The sequence below is a fragment of the Scyliorhinus canicula genome, chromosome 14 (assembly GCF_902713615.1).
Source record: "Scyliorhinus canicula chromosome 14, sScyCan1.1, whole genome shotgun sequence".
Taxonomy (NCBI): domain Eukaryota; kingdom Metazoa; phylum Chordata; class Chondrichthyes; order Carcharhiniformes; family Scyliorhinidae; genus Scyliorhinus; species Scyliorhinus canicula.
In genome coordinates this window covers 96,236,667-96,250,991 of record NC_052159.1, presented here as the reverse complement: position 1 = coordinate 96,250,991, position 14,325 = coordinate 96,236,667, and the positions used below count along the sequence as shown (strand labels likewise).

The following is a 14,325-nucleotide window of genomic DNA, read 5'->3' as shown; positions in this document are numbered from 1 at the left end:
AAATTGCCCCTTAATTGGCAAAAAAGATAAATTGGGTACTTTTAAAATTATTTTTTAAAAGTTTGCAGACTGCAATTTCCCAATGTTGTAACCTACACGAGACCCAGGGGGCCAGGCCGATTAGGTTCCCCGTGAGTCTCATGGAGTATGAGCTTTCCCGCTTAGAGGCGGTGCGCCCTGATCAGCGAGAGAGCAACCCAGAATATAAAAATTCAGCCTAAGTAATAATGTCTTCATTCACCTGTGAATAAATCTTTCATTCCTTACACTTCCTGTGTGGCTGCTTCAGTCAATTCAACACTGGCGACGAGGATTAAGTGGAGCTGCAGGTAGCGCCATTTTCGCTGTACACGGCCGACTCTCCAAAGACCTCTGTAGATTGTTTCACCTGACTCAGTGATGCCGCACTTGGGGAAGCTGGAAGTATTTGATGCAGGTATTGAAGATTAGTCACAGTATATCGAACAGATGCATTATTTTCTTCAAGCCAACGTGATTATTAGAGATGAGCGACAGACCGTGATTCTCTTGGCGGCATGTGGAGCACTCACCTTTAGTGTGATGAAGAACTTAACATACCGCCACCCCGGACTCGTTCATAGACCTGGTAACACTTGTGGCAGATCGTTTCAACCCCAAACCATCAGTCAGTCACCATCCAACGCGACCATTTTAGTACTGCAGAACAGATCCCTGTGAAGACATAATGACATTTTGGGCACATCTTAGGAAACTCATGGTGCTGCTCTCTCCGAAATGTTGCGACCCAGCAGGTGTTACTCGCTGAGCTCAGCTGGACCTGAAGAGGGCCATGGAAAGTGTCACAGGAAAGCACATAACAGGGTGTAAAAGAATTGCAGGGGATGGAAGTTCTTAGTTCAGGCCACACCCCTCTCTGGAGCACAGCGCCCCCTCGACCAGGCAACCCCGGTTATCCGCCCTGGGCGGCAACGCACCGGGGTCAGGCTGGTGGCCAAGGACCTCAGCCACCAGGTGGGACTGCTCCCCCGATATGGAAGGCCCCGGGCATTGTGGGACATGTGGTAGCAAAAAGCGGCGTCCATGAGATGATCTGTCTGCCCGTCGCCCTGCCAGTAGCCGTCCGGCCTGGTCCTACACCTTTTTCGTGGCAGGGCCCACGGATGATTGTCCTACCATTGAACTGCATTTCCACACCCAAAGTTACGGTTTCAGTCAATGGTCTACAAGCGTCGGTTCACAGTATTGTCTGATCACAAGCTGCTTCTAGGGCTATTCAAGGAGGGCGCAGCTATCCCGCCCAACGCCTTGGCCATAATTCAATGGTGGGCCCTCTCATGCGCGCTGTACGAATATGCGCTGGAAAACCGCCTGAGGACACAGATCACGCATGCGGATGCTTTGAGTAGGCTCCCAACACCGACGCCCCCCAGGCCGACAAGGTCGTTGCTGCGATGCGTTTTATAGAAACATTGCCAGTCCCGACAGCCCGGATACGTGCGTGGACCCAAACTGACCCCCTGTATCCAAGGTTTGTCCTATCGACTTCAGTGGGACGCAGCATCTCACGCGCTCCCCAGCAAACTGAAAGCTATTACCGCAGAAATTGCTGAGTTCAGCGTAGAGGACAGTATACTCCTTTGCAGGACATGCGTTCTGGTTCCACACAAAGGCCCTATCTTTCCAGACCTCCATAATGGGCACCCCAGCATGACTAAAATTATGATGCTCGCCTGCAGGTTACATGTGGTGGCTAGGTTTGACGCGGACATTTTGAGAGGCTCGCCTAGTAATGTGGAGTGGGAGTGGCTGAGTGGCTGAGTCGCCTGTGGGTACGCGCCCATGCTGATTGTGCCAGCCCTTTTCAGGGGTTCATGTTCATCCTCCTTACTGATGCACCCTCAAAGTGGCTGGACGTTGTCAGGATGTCATCGACAACTTGGAGGGCGATGGTTGAGATGCTTTGACTTTCATTTAGTACTCACTGCATTCTGGTGGTACTGGTCAATAGAACACCATTTACTAATGTGGAGTTTGCAAATTTCATGAGGATCAATGGAGTACACTACATACACACTGCCCCATGTCACCCCACTTCCAACAGTTTGGCCGAGCAGGCGGTCAAGTCGTTCAAGCGCGCAATGAACAAGCAGACCACAGGGTCCCTTGGCACGTGTTTGCCGTGCTTGCTTTACTGCCACTGCCCCACACCGCACGCCCTGCCGGTGTGACGCTGGCAGAACATCTCATAGGTCATCGGCTTTGGACTCGCCTGACGTTACCCGATATTGGCGGGAAGGTGCACCGCAGACGGGAGCAGCTGGGGCATTGCCCCGTCGAACAAGCCCCACCTAGACGGTTCGCACCAGGCAACACAGTCAATGTGCGCAGTTTCGGAGACGGTGCCAAGTGGATTCCGAGCACTATCGTCCAGCAGACCAGGCCAGTGTCGTACCGGGTTTGTGTGCGGGACCGGGAATCAAGTAGGCACCTTGCTCATCTCTGCGGTAGGAGCTCTGTATTGTGCAATGCCCTTTTGCAGGGCCCAGCACAGTCCCTGGACACCCCTTGCCACGGATGCCATCCCATGGGGGTTGAGATGCCAGATGCCAGGAATTCGGACTCCCAGATGGAGGTGCCACTGCCGGATGTTGCCAGTGACAAGCCTCCTGACAACCAGCCACTGATGGTGGTACCACCGAGGCATCGAACACCCGCCCACTATACGCCACCTGGCCCTGCCCTGACGACACCCGAGAGGCAGCCACTGGCAAAGTGGTGCAGGGATCCGCCTCCGCGGCCTCCTTTTTCAGATGCATTTTCGGACTTTGCGGGAGAGGAATGTTGCAACCTACACACGACCCACGAGATTGGGCCAATTAGGCTTCCGTGTGTTTCGTGGAGTACGCACTTCCCTGTTGAGGGGTGGAGCTCAATCATCAGCGGGAATGCAATCTAAAATATAAAAACCCTGCCCGAGTATGGGCTAGGCGCCAGGAGTCCCTCCTGGAATCAGTCTATATAGTGTCTCCATTCTTCTGTAAATAAATCTTTTCCTGTTCCTGAGGATTCCTGTGTGGCCGCATCTGTGAACTCAACACCCAGATAAACTGTTGGGAGTGTTAGTTTAGGGCTGCTGGTGAGTAAAGAGTCAAGAGTTCTGCTGCTTTCCCAAACACCTTTATTTTTCCTTGAACAGACTCCATGCAAAACTCTATCACCACATCAAGTGCCTCCTGCAACCCCTTTACATATCAGTGTCAATTATTAGATACTGAACATCAATTTGATATGTAATTGGAATGTCTCTTAACTCATTCCTAACATAAGAGTGACGTTGGTTAAGGGATATCTATAATTTCAGGACACTGAGAAAACTCCCCTGCTCTTCTTGAATTATACCAAAGGATATTTTGTGTACATCAGAGGGGACAAATGAGGCCTCAATCTAACAACTCATTCAAAAGGTCCTGCACTGAAACGCCAGCCTAGATAAAATGTGATGTGGAGATGCCGACGTTGGACTGGGGTGAGCACAGTAAGAAGTCTTACAACACCAGATTAAAGTCCAAAAGGTTTGTTTCAAACACTAGCTTTCGGAGCAGTGCTCCTTCCTCAGGTGAATGGAAAGGTATGTTCCAGAAACATATATATAGACAAATTCAAAGATGCCAGACAATGCTTAGAATGCAAGCATTTGCCGGTAATTAAATATTTACAGATCCAAAGATAGGGGTAACCCCAGGTTAAAGAGGTGTGAATTGTCTCAAGCCAGGACAGTTGGTAGGATTTTGCAAGCCTAGGCCAGATGGTGGGGGATGGACGTAATGCGACATGAATCCTAGGTCCCGGTTGAGGCCGCACTCATGTGTTTGTGAAACCTTGCTGTGTTCAAGTCAGCTTCTGCATTCTACAATTGCCAATAATTTCATTTATTTTTTTGAAAAATATTTTACTGGAGGTATTTTCAAATATATACAGAACAGAAACAAGCAAACCTTGTGGAGAACCCCTCTCCACCCCCTCTTCTGCCTAACTTGATTTTTTTCTAGGTGGAGGAACTCTGCCAAGTCGCTCACCCACGTCCCCGCTTTCGGTGGCTCTGGGTCCCGCCAGCACAGCAAGTTCCACCTCCAGGCTACCAGGGAGGCAAAGGCTAGCGCGTCAGCCTCTCTCCCCACCTCCAGGCTACCAGGGAGGCAAAGGCTACCACGTCTGCCTCTCTCCCCACCTCCAGGCTACCAGGGAGGCAAAGGCTACCACGTCTGCCTCTCTCCCCACCTCCAGGCTACCAGGGAGGCAAAGGCTACCACGTCAGCCTCTCTCCCCACCTCCAGGCTACCAGGGAGGCAAAGGCTACCACGTCTGCCTCTCTCCCCACCTTCAGGCTACCAGGGAGGCAAAGGCTACCACGTCTGCCTCTCTCCCCACCTCCAGGCTACCAGGGAGGCAAAGGCTACCACGTCAGCCTCTCTCCCCACCTCCAGGCTACCAGGGAGGCAAGGCTACCACGCCAGCCTCTCTCCCCACCTCTAGGCTACCACTGAGGCAAAGGCTACCACGTCAGCCTCTCTGCCCATCTCCAGGCTACCAGGGAGGCAAAGGCTACCACGTCAGCCTCTCTCCCACCTCCAGGCTACCAGGGAGGCAAAGGCTACCAGGTCTGCCTCTCTCCCCACCTCCAGGCTACCAGGGAGGCAAAGGGTACCACGTCTGCCTCTCTCCCCACCTCCAGGCTACCAGGGAGGCAAAGGCTACCACGTCTGCCTCTCTCCCCATCTCCAGGCTACCAGGGAGGCAAAGGCTAGCGCGTCAGCCTCTCTCCCCACCTCCAGGCTACCAGGGAGGCAAAGGCTACCACGTCTACCTCTCTCCCCACCTCCAGGCTACCAGGGAGGCAAAGGCTACCACGTCTGCCTCTCTCCCCACCTCCAGGCTACCAGGGAGGCAAAGGCTACCACGTCAGCCTCTCTCCCCACCTCCAGGCTACCAGGGAGGCAAAGGCTACCACGTCTGCCTCTCTCCCCACCTTCAGGCTACCAGGGAGGCAAAGGCTACCACGTCTGCCTCTCTCCCCACCTCCAGGCTACCAGGGAGGCAAAGGCTACCACGTCAGCCTCTCTCCCCACCTCCAGGCTACCAGGGAGGCAAGGCTACCACGCCAGCCTCTCTCCCCACCTCTAGGCTACCACTGAGGCAAAGGCTACCACGTCAGCCTCTCTGCCCATCTCCAGGCTACCAGGGAGGCAAAGGCTACCACGTCAGCCTCTCTCCCACCTCCAGGCTACCAGGGAGGCAAAGGCTACCAGGTCTGCCTCTCTCCCCACCTCCAGGCTACCAGGGAGGCAAAGGCTACCACGTCTGCCTCTCTCCCCACCTCCAGGCTACCAGGGAGGCAAAGGCTACCACGTCTGCCTCTCTCCCCATCTCCAGGCTACCAGGGAGGCAAAGGCTACCACGTCTGCCTCTCTCCCCACCTGTACTCCCAGATCTTCCGACACCCCAAATATCACCCCCCATGGGCTTGGCGCCACCTCCACTCCCAAGATGTTCAACATTACATTCGCAAACTCTTTCCAGAACCCCTCCAACTTTGGACGTGCCCAAAACATACGGACATGGTTCACCAGTTCCCCTGCACACCGCCCACCCGTATCTCCCACCCCTGGAAAAGAAATGACTCATCCTAGACCCCGTGCACCACCTTAAACTGTATGAGAGTCGACTTACACATGACGAAGACGAGTTTATCCTCTGCAGCGCCTCACTCCACACCACAGCTTGCATCTCACTTCCCAACACCTCTTCCCACTTGCGCCTGACCTCCTCTACAACAGCGCCCTCCCTCTCCATCGGCTCCCCATATGTATCTGACACCTTGTCCTCGCCTACCTCATCTTTGGACAGAAGCTTGACCTGTAGCGCTGGAGGCGACAGCTGCGGGAATGAACCCAACTCTTTCCTCAAGAAGTCCCTCACCTGCAGGGACCTGAACCCATTCCCCTTCGGCAGCTAGTAAGCAAGTACACCTCCTCAAGCTCCTCCAATTCTGTAAACCTAACCTCCACAAACAGGTCCTGAAAATACTCTATCACCAACCGCCCCCACCACCGAAACCTAGCATCCAACCCCACCGGAACAAACCTGCGGTTACCACAAATCGGCACCCACAAGGACAGGCCTTCCATCCTACAGTGCTGCCGGCATTAATTCCACACCCTCAATGCTGATACCACCACCGGGCCCATGGAGTACCTGGCCGGTGGGAACAGTAGAAGCGCCAACAATAGCGCACTCAGACTGGCCCCTTTACATAAAGACTCCATCCATTCCCACACCACCTCGCCTCCACTGCCCACTTCCGTACCATAGCTATATTCGCCATCCAGTAATAATTCTGCAGATTCGGCAGTGCCAGCTTACCCATCCTGGTCCGGGGAATCTTACCTGCCCACACAAAACCATACTAAAAAAAGACTTGGGCAAATGAATTGGGAGATTCTGAAACACGAACGGAAACTTCGGGAGCACCGTCATCTTTACTGTCTGGACACTTCCAGTCACTGACAGAGGCAGCACAGCCCACCTCCTAAAGTCCTCCTTCCTTCCCTCCACCAGCTTTGCCAGATTCAAGTTGTACAGCTGGGCCCAGCTCTGTGCCACATGTATCCCAAGATAATGAAAGCCTGCTTCTATCAACCAAAACGATAACCTCCTTAAACTCGACCCCTGTCTCCGGGCGTTGATCGGGAATACCTCACTTTTCCCCATAGAGAGATTATCCCCCGAAAAAAACTGAACTCCCCCAAAGATTCCCATAACCTTGTCAAAACTTTCAACCGGGTTAGCAACATGTAACAAGAGGTCATCAGCGTAGAAAGAGACTCGGTGCTCCACCCAGCCACCCCCTCCCCCCCTCAATGTCCCGCCACCCTCTTGAAGCTCTGAGTGCCACGGCCAATAGTTCAATTGCTAGGGCAAAGAGCAAAGGGGCGAGCGGGCACCCCTGCCTCGCCCCGTGATGCAACGCAAAATGTTCTGAATTAACACGGTCAAGAGTTGTTTCGAGCTGCTGAGAGACCCTGCCAAGAAAGACGAATTGAACTTGGGGCTCTGTTTTATAGCCCCCAGGGGTTACGTGCCCTTTTGGGGAGACCCCGGGCCTGGTCCCATTCAATTGGACCAAGTCCCAATCGCTTGAATCGATTTCTCCAATACTGGAGCTGTTCCCTGATCGCTGGGTGGTTCCTATGTGTCCGTTGGCCTTCCTTTGTCATGGCTCCCATTGGCGCCGGGGAGTCTAGTTTGGTCCCGATCGCTTCAATGTATCTAATTGTTCCTGGGGATCGCTCATTAATATGCAGATGGTTGCTGGTTTCGGTTCTGTCTGGGTTTTTGCAAGTCTTAATACACAGGAAACCTTGCACCTGCTTGTTTCCCTGTGCCTGACCAGTTTTCCCTGCATTCTTTGCGGGCATCCATTTTGGAATCGGGAAGTGGCCAACCCAGGTGGCTACAGTCTGTGGAAAAGGATTATTGTTCTCGTAAAAGTCTTGGTTTGCACAGATTAAACTTCCCTCTGTTGTCAGGATGCCCACCATTTTGGAGAAAGCCAATCACCAGAGGTCAATAGTTGAGGTGGACGTACTGACCATATAACACTTTGCATTTCTATACACCCAGTATGAATACACAGTTGCGTACGATTTTGCTTCTGTTCAACACAACATTGAGCTCTGATGAAGCCTACCTTTGCGGTTTGATTTGCCACCGCAGCAGAGAATTGATGTCCTTGCCCGGATTTTGAAGTCAGTGGTTGCGGCACTCACCGCTGACCTTAAAGAAGGCTGCCCACAAAGATCTGCCTGTGACATGGATTTCAATGTTCCAATGTTAATCTCATTCTGACGACAGCTGGAGACAATCTTCAGTATCCAACAGCAGCGATATCATCAAACAAGCTAAGCAGCTAACGACATTGCAATTCAAAGCTCTGATTATCCTTCCATTTTAATTGTTTTGCAGAGTGAAATAGGGTGTAAGTTGAAATATTAATAACCAATTTAAAAATATATATTTTAACAATCTACGGAACTTTTTCATCATTATTGGGGAAATTTGACATTCCACAAATGTTAAATTAGTTTTTTCCAGCGCCAGAGAAGTTGCTGAGGAGTAATTCTGAACTTATGCTTTGAAAACATACACCATTGAGGAGCAGGGAATCGCTGAGAAAGATCTGGATTTCCATGTTTAACAACGCTTGTGCAGATGCCAGAAGTTGCTGGCAGTTTTACAGTTGTCATGACGGCAGCACTGGCAGTTTTGACTATCCTCAATTCTTAAAAATCCCAATCCAAATTCTTAAAAGGCATCCGGAATGCAAATAACACCTAATGTTGTGGAATGTAATTCAAACCAGCAGTGAGAAAGTCACAAGCGACATATTTGACCTTTCCAGCAATTTCTTTTTAATACACATGACTCACAGAGGTGGATGCAAGACTTGCACAGTGACAAAGAACTGCACAGTTAAACAGCTCTCTTGCTCCTCTCCCACGTCTGTTTTGCTTCTGCAGGAAGGGAGAAACTTTGTGTCAAAGAGGAATATTATCAGGTTTTGGAAGCAAGCAGGAAAATGTAACTCTAGTCTACAGGCTAGTGTGACCAGAGGCCTTCAGGTGATTATACAACAACATATTGGGGCCCATTGGTAGCATAGTGGTTAGCACAATTGCTTCACAGCTCCAGGGTCCCAGGTTCGATTCCTGGCTTGGGTCACTGTCTGTGTGGAGTCTGCACGTTCTCCCCGTGTGTGCGTGGGTTTCCTCCGGGTGCTCCGGTTTCCTTCCACAGTCCAAAGATGTGTAGGTTTGGTGGATTGGCCATGCTAAATTGCCCTTAGTGTCCGAAATTGCCCTTAGTGTTGGGTGGGGTTACTGGGTTATGGGGATAGAGTGGTGGTGTGGGCTTGGGTAGGGTGCTCTTTCCAAGAGCCAGTGCAGACTCGATGGGCCGAATGGCCTCCTTCTGCACTGTAAATTCTATGATTGTCAGTCCAGGGGAGGGAGCGCTCCTCTGGAGTTTGGTTCAATCTGGGTCTTTAAAATAGTTACTCTTAATTTAGAAGCATTTTTTTTTCCTTCTAACTTTTTTGGGGTAACTATGAGGGTAAAACTGTCAGAACCATTCGAAGGTTGCGATTTAAATTGCTTTGTCGGATAGTTCCCAGCCCAGTGCAATTATGCAGCGGAAGTTAGCGCTCCTGGACAATTGTGCTTTTGGGCAGTTGCCAGGTAAACCCTGACCTGGGAACCTCCAAGACGGATTCCCCAGTGCACCATTAGGATACCCCCCCCCCCCCCCCCAAATCCGACACTGGGGAGCCAGGAAATTATGGGTCAATGTTTCAAGTCTAAAATAATTCTTCTTTGGAACTGATGAATTGAGAACATTTTCAAAAAATAATCATATTGTCCCCGAAATGTTAACCGTGCTTCTGAACCAGCTGAGTTTTTTTCCCAGCATTTTCTGATTTGATTGCAGTATTGTTCGCTCACAATAGTGATCTGATCTGAGACAGAGAGTGTTTGAAGATTAATATACAATTGGGCGCATCATAATTGGGCACAATTCCCTTATCCAGTATGTTACAATTCCCATAGAGATTGATAATTTTAAAAAGAGAAATGAATTCCAGTGAAGTATCACGCAACAAGTTGAAACGTTTTAAGGCGTTTCAAAAAAAATCATCGACTAAACATTACTGAGTCAGCAATTAATACACCAAACTATAAAAAGGTATTTAAACCCTTTTTAATTTCTTAAACAGAAAACCCATACCATGCTGTCCGTGGAGCTGCAATCTTAAGTTTAAATGCCAACCCCTCCCGATGTTAACAGGATCCCTCCTCCTGCTCCTCCAAGGTGAATTTTCCAGTGTCCTTTTAAACCAAATCCTCTTCACTCAACTCTTTGAGAATAATAGAAGGTTCACCTTAGTGTGAGGTTCCATCTGTTAGTGCCATGGTCTCTGGTCTCTAACGTCTCACAACCTTTGTTTCCTCGGACACGAGTTCCATCCTCATTAGCTCGTCGCTTGATGATTGCCCCAAATACAGTTTTATCTTCTGCTTGTAACACCTCATGTGGGTTCTATTTTCCAAACTCCTTCAGTCTGGTTGCCTCTGAGAGACTGTGACTGGATTTTTAAACAAATTTTTGCAGGATGTGGGGTCACTGGTTAGGCCAGCATTTATTGCCCATCCCTTGTTGCCCTTCAGAAGGTGGTGATGAGTTGTCTTCACGAACCGCTGCAGTCCTTGAGGTGTAGGTACACCCACTGTGCTATTAGGGAGGGAGTTCCAGGATGTTGCCCCGGTGACAGTGAAGGAACGGTGAAATAGTTCCAAGTCAGAGTCGTGAATGGCTTGGAGTGGAACATTCTGGTGGTGGGGTTCCCAGGTATCTACTGCTCTTGTCCTTTTAGATGGGTTTGGAAGGTATTCATAGAATCATAGAATTTACAGTGCAGGAGGACATTCGGCCCATTGAGTCTGCACCGGCCCTTACAAAGAGCACTCTACTGAAGCCCACATAGCTACCCTATCCCCATAATCCAGTAACCCCCACTTAATTTTTTTTAGACACTAAGGGCAATTTAGCATGGCCTATCCCACACATCTTTGGACTGTGGGAGGAAACCTGAGCACCTGGAGGAAAAGGACGCAGACACTGGGAGGACGTGCAGGGTCCGCACAGACAGTGACCCAGCCGGGAATCGAACCAGGGACCCTGGAGCTGTGAAGCAATTTTGCTAACCCCTATGCTACCATGCTGCCTTGTTGTCTAAGGAACCTTGGTGAGTTACTCAGGCATCTTGTAGATGGTACGCATGGCTGCCACTGTTTGACGGTGGTGGAGGATTTTACACCTGCTACCAAAATGTGTCACTTCATAGTTCTATGCATTTAAAATTCATCTGCCATGTGTCTACCCATTTCATCTCTCTGTCTCTGCTCAACGGTAGCACAGTGGTTAGTATTGTTGCTTCACAGCACTAGGGCCCCAGGTTCGAATCCCGGCTTGGGTCACTATCTGTGCAAAGTCTGCACGTTCTCCCCGTGCCTGCGTGGGTTTCCTCCGGGTGCTCTGGTTTCTTCTCACAGTCAAAAGACGTGCAGGTTATGTGGATTAGCCATGCTAAATTGCCCCTTAGCGTCCAAAAGGTTAGGTGGAGTTACTGGGTTCCAGGGATAGGGTGGAGGTGTGTGCTTAAGTAGGGTGCTCTTTCCAAGGGTCAGTGCAGACTCGATGGGCTGAATGGTCTCCTTCTGCATTGTAAATTCTATGATTCTATGATGAACTGAGGTCTGTTGTCAGGAATAGTTTATGCACTGGGCCAAAACCATGTTGTTACAATGTATAGTTGTGCTGGAATACTCATCTGTTTATAATGCAAAGAACCCATGCTGATCATTTTCTCCCTTCCTACCTTGAGTGATGAGGGAAAGTATAAAGCCGATAACTTTTGTTCTGGCGGATTTCAGATATCATTGACTGGAATTTAATAAATAGGACCTTCTGGTTAATATGGCTCTTTGCTACACTGAATGGGGTTTTATCCATTAGATTGTCAGGGATTCTTTGAACAAAAGACCTTAGGCCAAAAAGACAATGTGCGGATTCACTCTGACACCTGATCCTTACAGTGGGTCCTATTACCAGGAAGGTATGTTAGTGCTCCACCACCTTATGCCAGAGATTGATCGGATGTGGGTTTGACTTGCAGTTGTCATGTGGTCTGTTTCTAATTTCAACCTTGCCATTCGGAAATATGCCAAGTTGGGGCCAGACACACTTCCCCACAAGGAATGAGGGGAAAGCCGTGATCCAATCACCCTAGGCCATCTTGAGCATTTCCTCAGCAGCTGTTTAAAGTGTCAATGTTGGAAGATTTGGAGTCTGTTACCTACCCTTTTGGCTGCATGAAAATATAGAAGCTCCTCTGTATATCCTCTGTCTCTTAAAAAGTGAACCAGCCCCTTAAGGGTACCGTTTAATGCTGTCCAGCGCTGGGATTGATTTGTATTCCTGCCCACCTGCTTTGCTCACCCACTAGTTTAGCTTTGTCCTGACTAACATTGTGGAGAAAATCTGCAATAAACAGCCACCTTGGTGCTTGAGCTATACAAGCCGGATAAAGCTACTGTTGAATACAGGCAATGACTGAAATGTTCTGGTCTAAACCCAACCCCCGTGGTAATGTTAAATCGACACTGACTGTTTGAGTACGGGCTGTGTAATTGGTTCCATTTGTGTGTGTTACTAACATGTCTCTCTGACTCGCAACTGTGGCTATGCTAGCAGGTGGTAACTCAATACTGTGAATGCACGATTGGCTCTCAGACCAATTAGTGGCTTTGTTGTTCGGTGAAGCTAACCAGGACAGGCATTACTCTCTGTGCAATGATCTGCTTTATTAGTTGTGTTTTTCCTTCAACTTTGAATGTAAAACATATATCAGCAAAGCTCATGTTTTGTTTTGTTCTTACCCTGCAGCAATACACACATCTTGAAACAATTCTGAACGATGCCGACAATTTCTGTGAAGAGAAACTTCTTGATTAAAACTGCTAAGAGGCAGACAGAAGGAAGAAAAGATTTTAGAAACTGTGCATTCCACGCACCTCTCGTCTCTCCCTCACTTTCAGTGTTTGGAACAATCTGGGCTGCAGGCTGCCCTATTGCCAGCCGAAAGACTATTCTGATTGGCCAATGTTAAAGGTCAACTGTGGGACAAACTTCACAACTGATTTCCTGCTGGAGGTGAGAAATCCAGGTTGTCAGTGGTTTCCTGCCATCGCACTAATACGGAAAAATCATGAGCAACATTGACCTTCAAGAATTGAAAGTTACTATTGAATCTGCTTTCAACAGCACCAGCACTCTTTCAGGCTATCCTTTCCAGCTCAAAACAACTTGTGTATAAGTCTTAATTTTGCTTCTGGCTCTTTTGGACCACCAGACACACAAAACAGTTTCTGCCAAAGACCACACTCAAATCCGAACACCTCCATGAAATTTCCATCCCCTTCCCCACGCCACCAATCCTTTTGGCTGTGAGCAGAGCAATTCCAGCATCTCCTGTCCCTCCCTCTATGCTTAAAGTCCCTCATCCCTCTAAATCTCCTCTACTTTCTCCTAGGTCCCATCATAAAGCAAAGCGTGATGTCCAAAGCTATATATCACAATGCGGCTCCGCTGATTCTTACACTTGCAACCAAAATGTGTCACTTCATAGTTCTATGCATTTAAAATTCATCTGCCATGTGTCTGCCCATTTCATTTCTCTGTCTCTGCTCAACGGGCGGCACGGTAGCACAGTGGTTAGTACTGTTGCTTCACAGCTCCAGGACCCCAGTTTCGAATCCCGGCTTGGGTCACTGTCTGTGCGAAGTCTGCACGTTCTCCCCGTGGCTGTGTTTCCTCCGGATGCGCCAGTTTCCCTCCACGAGTCCAAAGATGTGCAGGTTAGGTGGATTAGCCATGCTAAATTGCCCTTAGTGTCCAAAAGGTTAGGTGGGGTTACTTGGTTCCGGGGATAGGGTGGAGGTGTGGGCTTAAGTAGGGTACTCTTTCCAAGGGTTTGTGCAGACCCGATGGGCCGAATGGTCTTCTTCTGCATTGTAAATTCTATGATGAACTGAGGTCTGTTGTCAAGAATAATTGATGCACTGGGCCAAAACCGTGTTGTTAAAATGTACAGTTGTGCTGGAATAGTCATCTGTTATAATGCAAAGTATTAAATTCAAGAAGATCAATAGAATTAAACTTTATTATAGGAAAACTGATTATTTTTGTTGTTAAAAGTCTCAAAACAGCATTTTATTGCACTTTTGTCATTTTGGAATGATTTGCAGTATTTCACAATGCTAATTCCTGCTCTTTTTCCAATTTTTGTGGTATAGCATACAAATTAGTAAACGTTGCTACATTTTATGGCTTCCTTTTGAAACAGCTACTTGTTTCCTGTCTTCATTACTTTGATTTTGAACACTGTGTTTGTGTACATTGAGCAACATCCTCTAAGTATATTTTCGTGCTGTCGGGTGGTTTGTTTAGTGTTATTCCTTTTGTGTTAGATATTAAAAATTTAAACAGACAAACTCATCAGCGTACAAAATAAAAGTGCAAATAGAAAATGAGTCACTGGAGCTCTATGGGACTGCTAGCAAGAGGACATATGGTGCAAAGCCACTTCTTTGACACCTTAGCAGTATGTTACAGGAAACAAAATGCACTTAAGATAATACTCTATATTGTATGTGACGCATTTAATTCATC

The 14,325-nt window shown here is 48.8% G+C and overlaps 1 protein-coding gene across 1 annotated transcript in view; it reads left to right on the top strand.

Moving 5' to 3' along the window:
- ccdc82 (coiled-coil domain containing 82) overlaps positions 1–14,002 on the top strand; it is a 144,845-nt gene extending 130,843 nt beyond the window's left edge. Inside the window, exon 8 of the mRNA XM_038818712.1 lies at positions 12,541–14,002. Within this exon, the coding sequence (XP_038674640.1) occupies positions 12,541–12,609 (69 nt within the window). The 3' untranslated portion in view covers positions 12,610–14,002. The remainder of the gene's footprint in view (positions 1–12,540) is intronic.
- The last annotated feature ends 323 nt before the right edge of the window (positions 14,003–14,325 follow it).